At 34.0% G+C, this 20,619-nt stretch overlaps 2 protein-coding genes across 7 annotated transcripts in view; one reads left to right on the top strand and one right to left on the bottom strand.

Moving 5' to 3' along the window:
• The first annotated feature begins 10 nt into the window (after positions 1 to 10).
• On the top strand, positions 11 to 1,118 carry LOC128234596 (DNA-directed RNA polymerase II subunit RPB7). Its single transcript, XM_052948902.1, has one exon. The coding sequence runs from the start codon at positions 152 to 154 to the stop codon at positions 668 to 670; it is 519 nt and encodes a 172-aa protein (XP_052804862.1). The 5' UTR covers positions 11 to 151; the 3' UTR covers positions 671 to 1,118.
• A 4,831-nt stretch (positions 1,119 to 5,949) lies between these two features.
• Positions 5,950 to 20,619, bottom strand: part of LOC128233594 (pleckstrin homology-like domain family B member 1) — an 85,525-nt gene continuing 70,855 nt past the window's right edge. For all 6 annotated transcript variants that reach the window (XM_052947336.1, XM_052947337.1, XM_052947339.1 and 3 more), the window contains 3 exons: positions 12,689 to 12,785; positions 10,261 to 10,407; positions 5,950 to 9,707 (listed from right to left, as the gene is read on the bottom strand). In XM_052947336.1, the coding sequence (XP_052803296.1) occupies positions 9,261 to 9,707; positions 10,261 to 10,407; positions 12,689 to 12,785 (691 nt within the window). In that variant the 3' untranslated portion in view covers positions 5,950 to 9,260. The remainder of the gene's footprint in view (positions 9,708 to 10,260; positions 10,408 to 12,688; positions 12,786 to 20,619) is intronic.

Raw genomic sequence — 20,619 nt, 5'->3', positions numbered from 1 at the left:
AAACGGAAGTTGTTCATAAAGCCAAGGGAAATTACTCTAACAAAAATTTTTGACCAACGAGAAAAGCTGAAGATCAACAAATTTTGATGTTCTCTCATTTTAAAACCCTTTAAGTGAATTCAACCAACTATACTTAGCACCGACTTCGATCATGTTTTACCACGTTTCTCTTGAACATGAAATTCTACTCCATCCCCGTTATTTTGGACCAAACTTGCTCAACATTGTGAAACAAAAACTGTTCACTGAAGTTGAGGGCACATGCACTGGAAAGTATGGTTTTGTCATTGCAGTGACAACAATTGACAATATTGGGGCTGGAATTATCCAGCCTAGTAGAGGGTTTGTAGTGTACCCGGTAAAGTATAAGGCAATTGTGTTTCGGCCTTTCAAGGGAGAAGTTTTGGACGCAGTAGTAACTCAAGTCAACAAAGTGGGCCTGTTTACTGAGATTGGGCCGCTGTCGTGCTTCATTTCTCGGCATTCCATCCCAGCTGATATGGAATTTGATCCAAATTCCAACCCTCCTTGTTACAAAACTAAAGATGAAGATGTTGTGATTCAACAAGATGACGAAATTCGTATCAAAATTGTTGGAACAAGAGTTGATGCCAAAGACATTTTTGCCATTGGAACTCTTATGGACGATTATCTTGGACTTGTCAGCTGATCAGTTATGTTTGTGCTGAAGGAGTGGAACTTTTGTAAAAATCTGATCAAACAGATAATGACTGGAAAATCAATAATCATGTGCCATGACATCACATGTTATTTATGATGACTTTAACTTCCTTTAGTAACTCTGTTGTGTTCAAATGTGAGAAAAAGCTAAGAATGCTGTATATTTTGGGTTTTATTGCATCATATATATTTTGTGTTAACATTTGTCAAGTTTCTTGATGATCATTGCATTCGATAGTCTAAAATGTCAGGCTGACATGCACTAATAAGGTTATTTGATTTTTGCTATTATAATATTCAACAATTACGTTTTAATACTTGATTTAAGTTGGATGTTTCTAGTTAAGTTTTGAATGTTCAATAATTGTGACATTACACTAAAACATAGACATTTGTAAATGAAAGAAATCATATGAATAAAAGGCTTTTAGATTGTAGTTTGTAGATGCCATTGAAAGTAAATCTTTGGAAATTTAAAACATCAATCAGTATTTCTTTTTGATAAGGCCAAAATTCAATAAGTCTGAAAGTAATTTTTTTTTTTAATACAATTGTGAATTTGGCAACTTTGAAAAGTTCTATTTACAATAATTTAATTTTAAACATAATAATTGGATCATAGTGTAAACTTTCAAAGTATTTGAGGGGCTTGAACTACCGCATTTCATAGAAGAACTTCTAAAATGGTTTGGCAAGGAAGTTCATACTTCAAGTAACAATTCTTGATAGAAGCTCTGACTCTGTAAAAAGGCACCAAACAAATTTAAATGTGCATATTATATACTCATTTAATGCCATTCCACTTTCCAAACTGTTAAAAAAGTTCATGTAAATGAAGGTACAATGGAAACTGGTTTAACAAGATAACTATTCTAAAAATATCCCTTGAAGTGCAACAGAATCAATCAATCCCATGAGTAAATTCTTGAGGATTTTTTGGTAAAATTCACCAAAGGGTTCTTTGTATGTAAATCTTAATAGTCTTGTTACTCTAAATAAATCTGAATCAAATATTGGTGTGATATAATCCTAACCTAATACATTGTGGAAACCAAATGAAGATAACCACAAAGCATGCACATAAAAAACTAGAAATATCAATCCTGCTGTCAATCAATGTCCAAATCAAATTTTATTTTCAGTCGGTATGACATAAAAAAGAAACAGGTCATTAGCTATAAATAGCTATTGACCGACTAAAAGTGTGGCATCTTGGATTCTCTTTAAAAATCGGCAGGTTCAGCCTTGCAAATTAGCTATTAAAAATAAAACTATTAGTTTTATAAGTTTAAATATATATTCAGTAATATTTTTTTCATAAAATTTACCCCCTTTAACAGGCTGTTTCCCAGATTAAACACTGCTTCATTCCCCCCAAAACACATGATATTGCCCAAAAAATGGATAATATTTTCCAGTGAGAAAATGAAAGGACAGAACAAAGATCCGAAAGAAAGACTCAATTTGTAATTGCTTCATTAATTATCTATTTTATCGACATGATCTAGAGCCCTGTTTCAATAAGATTTAAAGTATCTTCCATGGCCGAGAGTGTAAGATATGTTCATTCCGACCCGAGCGTAGGGTGTTTTGCAGAAACGAGGTTTACCGAGGTTTATAAACGAGGTTTTTTCTTTTTGCTGGAACTCTTTTGTGCTCAGTTAGTTTTATAATTGCGTATGGATATGCGATAATTCGTGGTTGTCATGGATATGCGCGCAGTGATTCAGATTATGTTATAGTCAAATCGGTCTTTAAATAGTTCTAAGGAGAGTGAAGCATTATTTCTTGAAAGGTGCGTGAAAACTGTTTTATCGTGATATTAGAAGCGAGAAATAATTTATTAGCGTTCTAAATATAAATAACAGGGTAATGCAAGTAAATTAACGATCTTAAGCCTTAACAATTTTTATGAAACTTTATTATAACTGGTATCAAAATTGTCTGTTAAAGAGGGTTAAATATATATTATACCATGTGATAAATGACCTCATAAATGCTACATCGGAAGGCAACATTTTGATTCAAATGAAGACTTAAAACAAAGAAAAATAAAATGACAGGCAGTCTATGGTGCTTAAAGAGCTCTGCCTTTGTTTATTACCAGAGTTTGATTAGGTAACAATTCTTGATAAACATACCAATTATTTATATATATATATATATATATATAGTATTTATGCACTGTGCTCTTTGTAGAGTTGTGTGCTGTTCTATGTTTCTTGTTTGTGAATTTGTTTTCTATGTCTTTGGCGTTGCCCATTGCCACTAAACCGGGTTTATGTTTAAACTTTTTGCTACTGAACATGTTTCTGTAGCTTTTTGCATATATATTGTTTCCAAAATAATGTTTTGATAGTGCTCTATCAGGCGGTGGTTTTGTGAAAAGGTTTGTCAAAGTGTTTTAGGGACAAAAATCTCAATCAAACTCTGGTAAAAAACCGTAAGTGGGTCTCTGTAAGCAGTGTAGACTGCGCTATGTTTCATTTAAAATGGTGAAGGAATAGTAAACTTATCTTTGTTTAAAGTCTTAATTTAAAGCGAAATATTGACTTCCGACGTAGCATTTATAACACACTTTATCACGTGGTATACACACACTAATTAATATATATCTTATATCTCCAATCATAAAGGCACCAGAAGTTAAAAGAAAAATCACTGATACAAGAATAAAATACTTACCATAACCTTCTCATCTTTCAAACAAGTTTTAACTACTTTATGAACAAAAATAGGCATGGAAGGTAAATGGGCGCCATCTACAGACCAAAGGTCAGAAGAGCTTTTGCCATGACTTGGCATCCGTGCATGCATGTGAAAAGTTGTGAATGTGATACATTCTTCAGTTTTGGTTGTATCTCAACCAAACTTAAACAGTAGTAGGATATCCATGAGACATTGGTCCCTGTCTTTAACCAGCTAGATCTTCCCATGCATGACTGGATTATGGCCCCTTGAAATGCTGCAGCCGTAGAAAAAGTATACTGTTCACTCCTACGCACGGGGTACAGAAGGTAAAAGATTCAGCTCTCTATAAGCTTATCAAATAATGCTCACACTGAGCCAATTTCTGACCACTGTGCGCAAGAGTGTGTTAGGGAGACAACTTGAACAGAGTGGTGTATTATTGCAGTGGTTCTCTCCCTTTGCCCTTTGAAAAACGAAAAGTTCGCCGATTGCTTATCTTTGAATGTGGGTTCAGTATTTGCCTATTATGTTTATGTACATGCTTTTGATAAAAAGTACCAAAAAGCCAGTAGAGCATAGGCACTTGTGGGCCTGTTGTTATTATTTGAAAACTGTTTTGTATTTCCACAGAGAAGCCTCATCCTGCACCATTCTATGTAAACCTAACCCTTTAAGTTACAGATCAGATCATTAGGTCGCAGGTTCTCAGTCTATGTTATTTGAAATAATTCACCATCACTGATTTTAACATTTTTTTTGTGTGTGTGAACTTGCATGATCAACGTTAAGCTTGTGAACAATCAAGGAGAATTTGTGATCAACCCAGTTGTCATGACAATTGGGACATGTGAGAATGGGTGTCTCTATGCAATCTAGGTCAAACTCAACCATGGGTAATATTTGGTCAAAAAGGATCACATAAGGAGTTTCAAGGCCATATTTTCTACTTAATGTTCATTAAATTTTGTCCGATTTTTGTGTATGGGAATGTGTGGAGTGAATTCCATTTAAATGTCTTGACCTGTTCATGAAACTTGGGTATATTGCATGTTTTGATTTAATCTAGACATTGCGGGTCTTGTTGAGTCAAATCGAAGGCCAAATGTTCAAAAAGCATTTTAACACAAAGAGGCCACACCTACCCAGTCTTCGTAAAAATTGTTGGGATCTGGTTTATGTGTGGGTCATTAAGGTGACTACGGAAATTGTCAGCTCAAAGAATAAAACCACATTTTGAAAAAATAAGTAACAAGCTTAAGTGGTTACATTTTCTTCCAATTCTTCATGAAACTAGATCATCTCGACATGTGAATACTGGACTCTAATGTTACAAAAGTCGAGTTCAGATAAGGGTTCTTTCAGAATTAAAATTGCCCATACAGTTTAAATGAAACTTGTCAAAATATTTGTCAAATAAGTTATGTAAAATTAAAATTTGAGTAATATTGGCCAAAAAATCGAAAGCCTTGTTACGATTCATTTAAGGCCACGTTTTGTTACCTTCAGGTTCTTGCGAAGGTTAATGTTTTCACATAATAAGTAAAATCAGATAGGCTGTACAGGGTTTTCATGTCCATCTTCTTGTTGCAGGCTGTATAGGGTTTTCATGTCCATCTTGTTGCTATTATTTTTAACTTCTTTGTTTTCAAAGAAAAATTCAAGATATTGTGATAGCATACGCGATAACAAGATATCATTTAAGATATTAGAATGAAACCTAGTACACATGTTCCCAAAGACAATATGGACATGACTGTGTAACAAGGTGCATAAGTCTCAACTTCAACAATTGTTGAGTTATGCCCCTGAAGTTCTGAACACAGGTAAATGTCAAATGGCCCCAATTGGGTTTTGTTGGTTGGATAGCATTTATGACTTTCTAACTATCAGAACTTCGGCTGATACTTTGGGAATGTTTAGTGGCTTAAATCCAACAGTCCTCCTTATCCTAATTTAATCGAATTGGTTTTGTATTCTCTGATGTTTTCATCTTCTCAGCTTGCCGGAGATGGCCTAGTGGTAACATTTGGCAAAAACTGTGTCCAACTCTTGATGAAGAGGTGTTGAATACATAAAGATACACCACAGCGCCTGGGCAGTGGACTTACATGAATTTTTCAGCTTTGAACTCTACTAGTAACACAAGTTGGTAGGCCGAACATGTTTTTGAATGTTATTTTATGTTGAATAGAAGGTTTTATTAAAATCTGATATATATATTGTTACCTTTACCTGACATATGAAATCCATATTGCATAAAAGTCATGTCCAAGTTTGACCTCGATCTTTAAGACGAGGACATGAAAATCTTACCGCAGTGCACCTTCCCATGGTGCTCTACAATTCGGTGAAGTTTGATCGAATTCCAACAAACTGAGTTAGTTATAGCTGAGATACATTGGTAATAGATGACACTGACATACAGACTTGCAGACAGTGGGTCTACTATTTTGACTCCCTTTCTAAGCATACATAACAGAGTTACCATTAGCATCTGCTTTGGCTACTCTGGTTATGACATCATGCAAAACCATAACCTCACAATAAAAAAGGCCAACAATAAAGAAGACAAGGAAGCAATGTTTTTCATTTTATTTTTACTATGAAAGCTGACTTGGGTACACAACATTAAAACAAGAAACTTATTTATTAAAGAAGTATACAAAATGCAAACAATGTATACAGTATATAGCTTCTAGTCCTTTTCGCAGAAACCGCATGTCGCTGCATCTTACTCTGCATTATCTTTCGCTTGGATAGTTCAGTTTCTGATTCAAACCAATGAAATCATGACTCAAACTATCCAAAAATTGGATGTTCTTTGTAGCAATGATGGTGCAAAATCTGTCTAAAACAGTTTCTGCGAATAGGCCTATTATAAAGTTAAACACCATTGAATAAATTGTCACATGAAGTTTGGGGATTTTTCACATGACTTACAATGTATAATCTAGTGTGTTGTATTACTCGTTTTCTACATCAAGCAGACCTGTTAATGGTGTGTATCAAGTCAAATGGATATAAGTCACAACCAAGCTTGCTGGTTATTGTCATATGTGTTGAGCTGCATAGTGAACAGAGTCTAGCAGAAATGGGTCAAACAGGAAGATTTTGAGTTATCGGGGGGGTGGGGGGTTATGTCAGATCCAATAGGCTTTACATAAAAAAGAAACGTTTCAACATGGGTTTTTAAAAACAACAACACTATGATATCATATTTCTTGCTTACATCACATTTTCGCTTAGACTTATTTCTGCTGGGCACCACTCATTTTGTATGTACAATGTAATCACTTAAGAGGCAATAGCTCCTATAGTAAGTGCTTAAGAGAAATTTTATTAAAATATTTTACCTTATGTTGGTTTACCATTTCATTTTGTGTCTTACTCTTACTGGTAAATACAATGTGACACTATTACAGCAATAAAACAAAGTCTTCCCAACAATGTTGGACAGTGAAGATAGTTATACAAAACTTTCATTAAAAAGTTAAAAAATTAAAAAATTTCATATAAAACTAAATAAGAGTGTTCATGTATAAAAATAAAGTTATTCAAACATTTAGCAAAGGGGATATAAAGTATTTTTAAAATATATTAATCGTTCTATTATTTACATATAAAACTTCCATTATTTGCAGACACTTTTGAAACAACAAAAAATCACGAGCTCAGGGGATGGGTGACGTTATTTGTGCTGAGCCCTCCAAATTCATGTATTTGGTCACCACTGTTGTTAAACAAAATCTTAATACACATATACAATCTATCACATCGGAACTGAAACATTTAAGCCCAGGATTATCAGCAAATATTTAACAACATTTCTAAAAGTTAACACACATAGTAAGGCCATAAAAAATATGTTCAGCTCATCTTTTGAATTAAATAAAATAGCATGCAGTTCATTTAAAACTTTAAATTTAATTTCCCAAAGTTTCTATGACTTCTTGCGAAGGCCTAATATTAAAAGTTGTATGAGCAGATAGTTTTGTACAGGATTTGGAATCAACATTTCGTTTTGTCTGACCTCATTTTATACCAATGGTATCAAATAAAACAATAACAGATAACAGTAACACATTTCATTTGAATCTATGTTTAAATTTTGTTTATACATGTACATGAAGTTTATTGCTTCAAGCCAATCAGAGTCAAGTATTTTGCGCACTGTATTTAGTGGGGGCATGAAAACCAGAAACAAACATTATTTTTTAGGCCATATGGAATCACATGCATGCAGGTGTTTTTGATAGGCCCTTTCCGACTATCCTTCTATTTGGAAATACATCAATTTGGAGTAAACATGGCAAGAATCAATTAGCACTGACAAATTAACTAGTCTAAGTTTAAAACAAAATGAAATGCACAAGGAAAAAAAATAAAAACACATTCTACCCGCTGAAATTTTAGCTCAATGTTATAATTATCACACCCTAATCAAAACAATTTGTAAGTTTCAATGAACTTTGATCTTTATGACAACTAAAGAAACATGAACATTTAATTTGATCACAGTTTTAAACTCATCTAAAGAACATTTTGCAGGAGGATTTCACTTTATTAAATTATAAATTTAAGACACTTTTAGTCAAATAATTTTTCAGCTAACACATTGCAGAAAGTTGTATATAAGCTTAGAAACTTAATAAGCCTGCATTAGTAGACAGGTGGCCAAGCTATATTTGTAAGTGAATGTGTGATGTAACTCTCTATGTGGTTCATCATCTTTGTAGAAGTTTGCAGCGTGACATGTGTACAGGCTGTGAACTACATACTATATGTAGGTGCAAGATCAACGGCAGTGACAAAAATACATGGAAAACTTTTTTTCGAGGGTCCGTAAATCTTCCCATTCCCGTAAAATAACAGGTTTCCCAAACAACTTTAAGGGCAACTGCAACTTCTTCTAACAGGAAGCTACAAAGTGCAAATAGTGTTTCTTGACCTCTCCACTGTTAGTACAAATTTGCACACACTCCTCAACAGCTTTCCTAGAAATATTCTAGTAATATCGGAAAACAGTCTTGAAAAAGTTGTCTCGACAATTATTTCTTCACTGTGAAAGTGTACTTATGCAGTGTGTTGTTTTTTTCTGACTTAAAAAAGGACCCAAAACTTGGCCCAATTTCACATTCCCAAAAAGTATACTTTATTCACAAAAATCAAACTCAAAATTCACAAACCTACTTATGTTTATTTATTTTAAACTCTTAACAAGTCAGCTTGTCCAGTGATGTCTAAATGCATGCTTCTTCTCTTAAAATTCTTCAAACCCAGGATGTTTATAGGGGCTTTGCTTTGTTTCATAATTTTTAAAATATAATATGGTAAATTCACAATTTTAGGCATTTTGTCAGTATTTTCACAATTCCATGGGCCTGGAAGCAAGGTAAAAACCCACTGTTAAATAACATATATATCTTCATAACAGAGAAGGGAAGAGTAAGTTTTTCAGCATAATACGCAAATAAATAGCATCAGCACAAAACCATGTTAAAACGCTTAACTTAGCCTCATTTATGGCAATTTTATTTTTGACTTTTAAAACAAAAATATTAAAATAACACATAAGAAAATCCAAAACTATAATTCAGGTTCAAAACTTTGGTAAATCTTACTATAGATACAAAACGAGTATTAAAACATTGAAAACTTAAAAGATGACTTCTTTAATGATTATTGATAAAAATAGCATAATCTAAACATTATGAGATTTCAAAAATCTATCATTCAGGTTTTGTTATTGATATTAAACAGTTAAAGCTTTTAACGAAAAATTATGGTAAGAAAAATGTGAAGTGAAAAAAATGATAGAAATGCATTTTAAGTTCTGCTTATTTATAACAATTTTCATACTATATATTACAGCGAACTTAACAAATGTACTAAGATTGCATAAACTGTTGATATCCCTCGGCGCCCGTGAATATAACGTCTATCCATATTCGCATTGCTTCTGGAGATGGCGCAACAAGATAATAAGTCCGTTCATAAGTTTTAACACAGAAAGTAAGTTTTTGGTTCGGACTTTTCACAGACTTTAAATGATCTACATACACTTCCTCGATTGCTTGAAAGTAAATTCCACCACGTGGCTTCGATTCACTTTTGTCCGTGTAATACACAAGAGATCTTTTCGTTCTATCAAACACAAACCAACGTTTATGCCAAGTTTTTATCTTCCCACCCATTTTGACGAGAAATCCTCTAGCACTATTATTGTTCACTACAACATGTGGACACATATCTAAATGGTGCCCGGCAGTTTCTATATGAACTTTCAGATCAAATTCTGAACTTCGAACTGGCAAGTAACGCGTCAATGGACGGGCCTGCAAAAGAAGAAAAGAGATGGAATTATTACAATCAAACTTCATGCAAAAACTGAAAGTGTATATGTAATTTAATTATTATTAACTGTGTGTACAAAAATTATTTATCCATAGCAACATCTGAAGGCTTTTTGTTTTGCCTACACTGGAATAAAAAACAAAAAATGGTTATGTATTCTCAAGGCATAGCGATAATTTTCTTTTTTCAGGGTTGTTTTTTTGCATTTGAGCATTGTAAAACAAAATACCACACAATAGTGTGAAAATGCCAGCTACAAAGCATGCCAGAAAACAACACGTCCTCAGTGTTGAAAATGGCTTAATTGTTTCTTCAAAATCAAATCACTAAAGAAGATAATACTGATCTTGTGTTAAGGTGGTCGCCTCTCATTCAAGAGATCAAGGAGATCAACAGTTCAGTACTGGTTTTCCACCCAGGAAATGGACTCAAGACGGATTCTTTATAAGTTTATAGCTGTTTTCATAATCAAGCTCAAGTATATAAGAATAAACTAAGTTACAAAAGAAGCAGCAACATATTTTCCACAAGTACCTGTATTTTCTGTTTTTCCCGATATTTCACCTGTTGAGTGACCAGCTCCTCTCGTAACATTGTCTCTTCACGAAGTTTCCGCTCCAATTCCTCCCGTTTAGCACGCTCCTCGTGTAGAGCCAACATCTCATGTTCGCGAGATTTCATCTGAAATGCATACTAAACGATAACAAATATTCAATTTTTAAAGCGAGGGATCTGTTTCGATTGCCCCCCGTTTAGCGTGCTCTACATCTAGGGCTTACATCTAGTACTCACGAGATTTCATCTGAAAGTTGAACAATATGTTAGCAAATAGTTTCTGTGTGATGTTTCTGCTCCAATTCCTCCAGTTAAGCATGCTGTGTGACCCATGTGGACCTTACATCCCATGCTCACCAAAACTTCATCTGAGAGTTGTACAATACATTAACTACCGTAATAGATTTACAGTACAATCATCATGATTTTGGTATATGGGTCTAAATAACAGGGGAAACAGCTCTTTATTAAAACATAAACAACAACATTTGCCTATAGCAAAAAACTTTACTCTTTGTTTAATATATGCCCATGAACAACAACATTTGTCCATAACAACAGCTTTAATCTTTGATGAATAAACCATCAACAACATCATCTGCCCATAACAACAGCTTTAATCTTTGATCAATAAACCATAAACAACAACATTTTTGAGCATTATTATGCACTGTGAAGATTTTGGTCTGAATTAATATCTTTTGTTCTTCAATTTATTTACAAACAACAGGCTGTAAACAGACAATTTGATCCTCTAAAAATGCTAATATTCCCATTAAAATATCCAATAATGGCTTATTATCAAAATGAAATGTGCAAATATAAAGCAAATAATTTAAGTGAAGTGTTATATGAGCATAACTGAACAGCAACGCCTGAAGCTTTTGAAACTTTTTCTGTCGAACAAATGTCCACAAAGGGACAATAAGTTCACTTTCCACAACTTAACATTACAAACATACCGAATCTACAATCAATTCAGACCCCATTGCGAAATTAATGCATATTTGCACTGTTCTGCTTTTTATATGAACATTTCCATTTTGATGCAATGACAGAAATTAAAAGCAATTGATTTTTTAAAATTTGTTAATTATCAAGTGTCCAATTAAATTGCAATTAAGGGAGAAAAATACATAAAAAATGCTCAATTTCTTTAGTAAAAAACACAGGAAAACATTGACATGTTAATTATTTTTACTAATTAATGTTTGAAAAGATGAACAGCATCATTAACTACCTTGGGAATTAAACAATTATCATCTATGTTACACTAATTAGGGTAAATTTGGGGTAATGATGTAATAATTATCCCTAACTCTTGACAAATGACATCATCAATAACAGGAAATGGATCTCTTTTTGTAGAATTAATGAGATATTCTCCCAGTGTCATCAGAAAATAATTAGCTGACATTATTTTTCTAAAAACACACTCTTGTGTTTTACTGGGTGCAGTCATCTCGCAGTTATAGAAGTGCAAAAGGGTCACATTATTTATCTAAATCAAGATGCTTCAGATATATCCATAGTATTCTAAACTTATATTTAGGGATGGCAACGAGTAGTGAAAGTACTCGGACAACCATCCGATCGATTACTCGGGTACCTGGGTACTCGATTACTCAGAAAACTTGAACTGATTTTTGAGAAAGACAAGTTCAAATATGTATATATTGGCCATTTTCTTCTTTCTTAATGAAATTTACTTTAACAGAATAAAAGATTAATTTTCTTATACATAAATATAGCGATGAAGTAAACAATATTTATGTCAAAATATTATCACGTCATAAAAGCAGCATATATATGAGCTACACTCAATAATGAACAAAAATCAAAATTACATTGAACGAAAAATAGCATACATTTAACTTCAAAATACAAAGTACACATATTCAAATTCTGCTTGTAGTGCCACCATTACATGCTCATTCGACACCTAATAGCGTACATTTACACCACTTGCTGTCGGCTGCTAAGTTTGTTTTTTTGTAATTCAACGCTGTGAACTTTGCTAGCTGCATAATTAACAATCTACTGCGATATATGTTCAGTAGCTGTTGTTTACTTTACAAAATATTACTTCTTAGTGACAATTTGTCATACTGTAATGTTATTAACATCATAAATATTCATTATTCCAAATTAATAATATCCCTTTAAGCTAACATTCACTATTCAACCAACTGAGGGAATACCCCTGCAAGCTAACATTCACCATGTTGGTGGCGCCCCTTTAAACAAATGAGGTAATACCCCTGCAAGCTAACATTCACCATGTTGGTGGTGCCCCTTCAACCAACAGAGGTAATACCCCTGCAAGCTAACATTCACCATGTTGGTGGTGCCCCTTCAACCAACAGAACTAATACCCCTGCAAGCTAACATTCACCATGTTGGTTACCTGGTCCTCCATCAGCCTCATTTTCTCCACCTGGGCCTGAGCCAACAGCTTCTCCAGCTCTTGTAGCTTCTCCAAGTTGTCCTCACCACTGCTCACACTGAAATTACACACAAATAGGTGTTGTTTAGATACATTTATGCCAATTTGTTTATCGTTTAGTTAACTTCCTTTTACCTCTGCCAACTCTGTGTCAATTGGCATGAGAAAGTCTTTTCATGTTTCTCAAACTCAAAGTGTTCACACATACTTTAATGTTGTTTTGTTAGATTAACTTTCAGTGTAATGTGATGAAAGGTGATATATCCTTCCAACTACTTATATCCTTTCAACTGCTAATACTGAAAATAAACATGTTGTTGAATTGTAAGTTTAAAATGATAAAATATCTTTCCAGTCTTACTAGGACAACAGTTTCTCCAAAATTCCAATCCTACTGCTCAAACTAAACAATAACAAATGCAGTTGATGTCTAGTTAAGTTTAATAAAACTTATACTAATTTATTTTAACTTAAGGTCCCTGTTGCTCCCGCATTAATTAAACATGATACACATAAAAATGTTATATTTTGTCCATCATGGTACTTAGAACTTAAATAGGATCAAGATTTGTAGAACAATGCCCGCTTATTTTTTAAAATATACCTCTGCATCTGGCTAATTCTTTGGTCTGGTAAAAGTTAAACAAATTGTTTATGGATTGGACAATATTTATAGAGTAATAACTACTAACCAATGAAATCATTCAAATGTGAAAAATAGCCAAAACATAGCCTTTGGATAACATATCCTGTTCTAATCACTTTGATGCAGATATACAATGTAGCATGTCATTTATAGCCCTTGGCGCCAAACACCGATGTTCATGACACGGTATAAGGGTTTATCTTTGTTTATGCCATTTATAGCCATTGGCGCCAGGAACATGTTCATGTCATACCGTGCATGGATTTGTTATTGTGTATGCTATTTATAGCCCTTGGTGCCTAGCACATGTTCATGACATATCGTGTAAGGATTTATCATTGAATATGCAACTTCAATATTATTTGATTGAAATATTGATTATCTATTTTGAAGGTATTAGATAATTGACAGATAATATTTACATAATAGCCAAAATAGCATTGTTTTAAGATCTTGGTATTACTTCTGCAGACTTTTTCCAACAGAAATTGCCAAGACTTTGCATTTGATGTTTGTAAGTACCCCTTGAGTGCTATCATTACAGACTGTTTCCTGTTTTGCTACAAAACTGCCTGAAAGTTGTTTGTGTCTTTTCCCAGAAGAACACAACATCATATTAGCTCAGTAGCAACATCATATTAAGGAAAATCAGAAATATCTCACACTAACCATTCTATTTTTCATTTTCTTGAATTATAAATTAATACAAAAATTTATATTATAAACTTCTTTTGTAAAAGTTGCCAAATACGAATGAAACTGTTTTACATCACAAAGTCACTGGGTATTTAATGCACTAAGTCAATTGTAACCACCCCCAGGTCCGGCGAATAGCGGGGACTTTTGACTTTCAGTCCAGCTAACCCCGGGTAATATCCCCGCCCTGCGGGCGAAAAACAGATAGTAAAATCCCCGCCAAATGCCCCCGCACCCCAGGGTCCCTAGGTAAGGCCTATTCCCCGCTATATTTTTGCGAAGACAAAACCCCCGCATTCACCCGGCACTTACGGGACACCTGGAAGGTAAAAACATTTCCCCGGCTATCCCCAGTATACAATTGACTGGTGCATAAAACCTATCTAAGAATCCAAATTTCTCCGGTAATAGAATTAAAAAGGACACCCCCACCTACTTCCAAAATCCCTGAAAAATCAGTAGTAATTAAAACATACCACTTTGTCTGTCACATCGACTATTTTTGGTTCTTTAATCTCGGTGACATTTTGACATAACACCTACTCTGGAGAAATTTCCTGAACTGCTATGGAAAGGATTGGCTACATAATTAAACTGTTGTCTAGATAATGATGTCCATCATGTCTTTCAAGTTTGAATAGAGAAATCTGACCAGAGGCCTCCCAGCATACACATAGGTCAGATTTCTCACCTCAAACTGGAAACACAATTGACTGATCATATTTCTTGGATACCCTAAATTATCAATTTGTGGAAAAATTGACGAAGTAAACATGTTGTTTATTCACATTTCACCAAAACATGCATGCAACGTCATGATGCATATTAAATTCACATCAATGTACACATCAAATAATAGTAGTTCCTCTAAAAATCATGTTTTTGTCAATTTGTGTTGATTAAGGACTTATAAATATCATGTAGAAATATATATATTTGATTGCACTAAATAGACATGTCATACTTTACTTTCCATAAATAGCACAGTAAAAGAAATGACTAGAACTCCGCGAGTCGGATGTGTCACCTGACGAATTATTTACTGTCGACATTATAGCTGTTAGATTGGCATTTTATTCATTTATAGACAATGATGTTGCCATTTAACTTTCAAGTGTAGGTGGCTTTTGAACCCTCAATCAGATATACCTACGGAATAAGTTTCAGGTTGAAACTTCCTATAGTTTACGAGATATGCCACGGACAAAACCTAAAAAGCAAGAAAATTAACAAAGGGCAATAACTCTAAAAATATGGCAGCAAGAGTAACGGTACTTGCGGGCAATAACTTTAAAACTAAGAAAGCAAGAGTTACTGTTATTGTGCACTGCACTTGCCCTCAATGAGATCTGTCTAGCTATGAAGTTTCAAGTTGATACCTCTTATATTCTTCCAGATATGCCCCGGACAAAACTTTAAGCATGAAAATTAACAAAGGGCAATAACTTTAAAACTAAGAAAGCAAGAGTTACTGTTATTGTGCACTGCACTTGCCCTCAATGAGATCTGTCTAGCTATGAAGTTTCAAGTTGATACCTCTTATATTCTTCAAGATATGCCCCGGACAAAACTTTAAGCATGAAAATTAACAAAGGGCAATAATTTTAAAACTAAGAAAGCAAGAGTTATTGTTATTGTGCACTGCACTTGCCCTCCATGAGATCTATCTACATATGAAGTTTCAAGTTGATAACTCTTATATTCTACAAGATATGCCCCGGACATGAAAAATAACAAAGGGCAAAACTCTAAAAATATGGAAGCAAGAGTAACAGTTCTTGTGCACTGCACTTGCCCTCAATTAGATCTATGTACATATGAAGTTTCAAGTTGATACCACTAATAGTTTAGGAGATATACCCCGGACAAGCGAAAATGGGACGCGGACGCCGCCGCCGCCGCCGCCACCGCCGCCGCCGACAAAAGTAACCCCTATATGTCGTCTTTTCAGGCGACACAAAAAGTGGCACGTTGTTGTATGTGCATTGTTGCATGTGAATGGTCTGGGTGTCCAATGGAATTTTCCAGTATGCTGTTTCACCCTAAATGCCTACCCATTGTACAAGACAGATGGAATTTTCCAGTATGCTGTTTCACCCTAAATGCCTATCCAGTGTACAAGCCAGATGGAATTTTCCAGTATGCTGTTTCACCCTAAATGCCTACCCAGTGTACAAGACAGATGGAATTCTCCAGCCTGCTGATTTCACCAGAAATGCCTACCCAGTGTACAAGACAGATGGATTTTTCCAGCATGATGATTTCACCAGAAATGCCTATCCAGTGTGTATAAGACAGATGGATTTTTCCAGCATGATGATTTCACCAGAAATGTCTATCTAGTGTACAAGACATATGGATTTTTCCAGCATGCTGATTTCACCAAAAATACCTATCTAGTGTACAAGACTGATGGATTTTTCCAGCATGATGATTTCACCAGAAATGCCTATCCAGTGTATAAGCCAGATGGAAATTTTCAACAGACCAGGGCCAGGAACCAAGAGTTAAAGCACATTTCTAAACAATTTCATTTGAATATATATACCATTACGCAAAGATAAAAGAACAAGAATACTGTCCACTGTAATAGCAGACCAATGTTTAATGGAAACAACAGAACATTTGGCCATTATAACATTATCTATAATCATACATCCCACACACTTATTTTCACACATTTAATTCATCACAGATGCTCTGACAGCTATTATTTCCAAGTAAAATACCATAATGTTTAATATTGCTCAGAAATAGCATTCTATCAGGGATCTATTAAGACCAGGAATTTCCCATTATTCACCTCTTTACAAAGTAAATTATGACTATCTTTTAAGATGAGTTTCTTTCCAGGTTTCATAATACATCATCCAGTCAAAATAATTAGTAAAATAATACTCTGTGGAGAAAGCATTTTGTTCAGTAAATGACTCTTAATTAATAATGGCCCCAGCCAAAAACAAGTTATAAATATCTTAAAACTGTTACCAAAGAAAAAAACACATTGCGCATTATCCTCTATGTCGGCATCATCATCATCATCATTATCATCATCATCATCATCATCATCATCATCATCATCACCACCATCACCATCATCATCATAATCATCAGCCTCTTCATCATCATCACCACCACTATTATCATCATTCTTATAGATTAACAATTTTAGAAATTGAGACCCTTATTTTTATGATGGCCATTAATTATCCATTTTTCTTCATTTTAACTCAAGGCGCTGAACATTATACCATGAGAAAGATTTTAATGGCATCATTACATAAAATGAAGGCTTTGCAAATCCCCTGGTAGACTTTCTATTGATGTTTATGAGTCTGATTTTCACTGTAATATTTCAATATCATTGTAAAAAATAGGAAATATATATGTACTAGATATGGGGAAAATTGAACAGTAACTTAATTTAAAGTATGCAAAATTTAAAAAAAGCTATTTAGTTAAAACAAAGTGAAGGTATAATCATGCTAGAGTACTTTTGCTGGGTAGAAACCAGTTATGGTGTCCTTTAAAAGGGGTTAAAAACTTGTCCTTGGTCGGGGCTTATTTGCCCTAAACCTCAAAAATGAAAGAATTTTTTTTCAAATTGAGAGTTAAGGTATAGTATGCACATAGTTTAAGTCGCAGAAGAAGAAAAACAACAACACAAAGACCCCTGCACGTCTATTAGGACAAGCACGCCTAACAGTACATTTACGGCATATAATTATTTCTTACACTTTTAATAACCACAAGTTTTACAAACACTGTCAACAACAACAATTTATGCACATAATACCTGCTTTCAGTTAAAGTCGTAGATAGCTCACAGAACCAGCAATAATTCAAAACCTGGTCCAATTTGTGGTTTCTTTCTTATTTGACTATAAAACACCAAATTTACCAAGAACACTAACAACAATTTTAAGGGTGAGAGGTGAGAGTGGTCTGGGGTCTGTCCACATCGCTATCTAGAGGTTTTCGGTTTGATCCCCATCAGGGGAACTTACTCTTAGCATATAAAACGAGGATACAGTACTGGTTACTTTCTAGGAAATGGATGAGAGTGATTGGTTATCAGCTGTAATCGAGGTAAAACTAATAATTATAACCCAACAATTTCCCCACTCAATACCTGCTAGTTGGAGTCATAGTTCGTCCACAGAACCAGCAATGTTCCAGGTTAAAACTCAGCGCAATTCGCTGTTTCTTCTCAAGGTCCAAGTTCAAACTGTGAGGGGGTAGGCGGTAACCGTTTTTTCCACGCTGGGCCATGAGTTAATCCACAGTGCACATTTTTTGTTTCATTATATAAGTGGCCATCGTTTTTTCTTGATGTCAATCAGCACTTTAAATTACAGAAATCCACAGTCCACATTTATCCTTGAATTTTTCAGTCTCCATTGTTTGGTATGATTTCAATTTCATTTACTAGATGCATCGACCATTCATTTAGTCGCCCCAAAATGCACAGTTTTCTTTCAAATCTATCTGTAGATATTGTCCTCTGAATTAAATGTTTTTAAACATTATGACAATAATACACTAGAATCGCTTTCCACCAATTTGCATCCAACATTATCTTAAGCATTTGTTTGTCTTGGCAGGTTTAAATTGTACTACTACGTACAATAGATAACTTTCACTCCCATTTGCATGCAATTATTCAGTTTCACAGCCGTAATAATGCAAGTTCAAATTTATTCAACATCACAACTTTTAATCAACGCTGCACTGATAACGGCACTAAAATTCCGATTCATCTGAGTCGCATTACCATATTTTCGGCATTTCAGTTTGTTTTTTTCAAATCAGTCTTAAGAGCCTTATTTCGTTACAGTATGATTATTTTTTCACCTTCAAAATAAATTAACTACTTGAATAATCATTAATAGGAATTTGCTGGCAGCAAACATCTATGTTTGAATCATGTCGTGCAAAATCAATCTTAGACCTGTTTAATCATGAAAGTAACTGACCATTTACCTGCCCAGGAAATTATTGAACCACTGATGTATTATGCTATATTATATTTCTATCTGGACATACGTCATCATTGTCAGTATTGTATTACAAAAATAAATAAACCAACATTAACCACAAACAAAACCTAAGTCAATAATTATATACAAACAATAAATTCATCAAAAATGATCCAGTATATACCAATTTAATCGAAACTGTGACTGAGTTCCAGAGTTGCAATATTAAATGGATACTTCCGAGTATTAAACCTATAATACCAAAATTGGAAATGTTACGATCGAGTCAAATATTAGCCTATTTAGTTCCGCCATGTTTGTCAATATGAGTCAGCTACATTGAGAATTAAATAAAACAAAGCAAAACAACGTCATTAATAAATTTGATTGAATTAGGACGTCCTTTAGGGGGGGGGACATAAACTGTTTTGATACAAACATTAAGTGGAAAAAATGTTTAGTTGCAAACAAAATGGCTGATGTATAAGAAAAAGTACTGATTCTGGTACAAACTTTTGCCTGGCATTAAGTGGCCTTTTTCACTAACAGACGTGACTCTTGACTGCTGAACATTTTTTTTTAAATCTATGGGGATAACTCAAGAAGTATTCAAGACAGAGTAACATAACTTGCTTCACAAGTGTGTAATAATTGTCACTAGTCACGTAACATTGAATTTCATGGTCTTAATAATTTTTTTGATGAAAGCAATGGTTCAAATGTTTGCAAGTTGAAGATGCAAACCACATCAAAGCTTTAAAAATACTAGACATGCTTCTGACATTTCAACATTACAATGTAATATTAAAGCTGCACTCTCAGAGACTTTTTTATTTTTTGTCTTGAAACGAGCCATTTTTTGTGAAAAACCATGGAAACCAGTTATAAAGACTGCTGACAAAAAATTAGATCGCAGATTTTAATATCTAAGTTAAAAAATTGATGTTTTATGCCTTTTATCTTAAACCGTTTGTAACAGTTTAAGCCATAAAATATTATTTTTCGAATGGAAGTATGCAAATCTGTGATCTGATTTTTAGTCAGCAATCTTTTATCATTGGTTTGCAGATATTTACGCAAAAATTTGCTCTTTCTAAGACAAAAAATAAAAAAGTTGTAAAAATGGTACATCTGTGAGAGTGCAGCTTTAAGGCCTACTCAAGAAGCATTAAATAAAAACAAGACTGTTAGAATGAATTTGATTTATTGCCCCTCACACATCTCTGTGAATCTGCAACAATAAATCACTGAAAACTATAATCTACAAATAACAATGTTAATCAAGTGAAGACAATTAAGTCAATAAAGACACTTATTATTCTGAGATATTCGTAACAGTTCCTCACAATTACATCCACATAAAACCACTCTTAAGACAGTCATTATTTTTAAACTACAATCCTCAAACGAAAATAACCAATGCCATTATACACTTGGAGTATCACTGACGATTTCTTAGAAATAATTGAGTTAACAACTCTTCAGCTCCCAACAGGCACAGTTTAATGACCAAAGATTACTGGTACACCACTTTAAATCAATATATCGAAGTAACTCTGCCATGTGGAAAA

This window comes from Mya arenaria, chromosome 5 (genome assembly GCF_026914265.1).
Source record: "Mya arenaria isolate MELC-2E11 chromosome 5, ASM2691426v1".
Taxonomy (NCBI): Eukaryota; Metazoa; Mollusca; class Bivalvia; order Myida; family Myidae; genus Mya; species Mya arenaria.
This window is presented reverse-complemented; position numbering and strand designations above follow the sequence as displayed.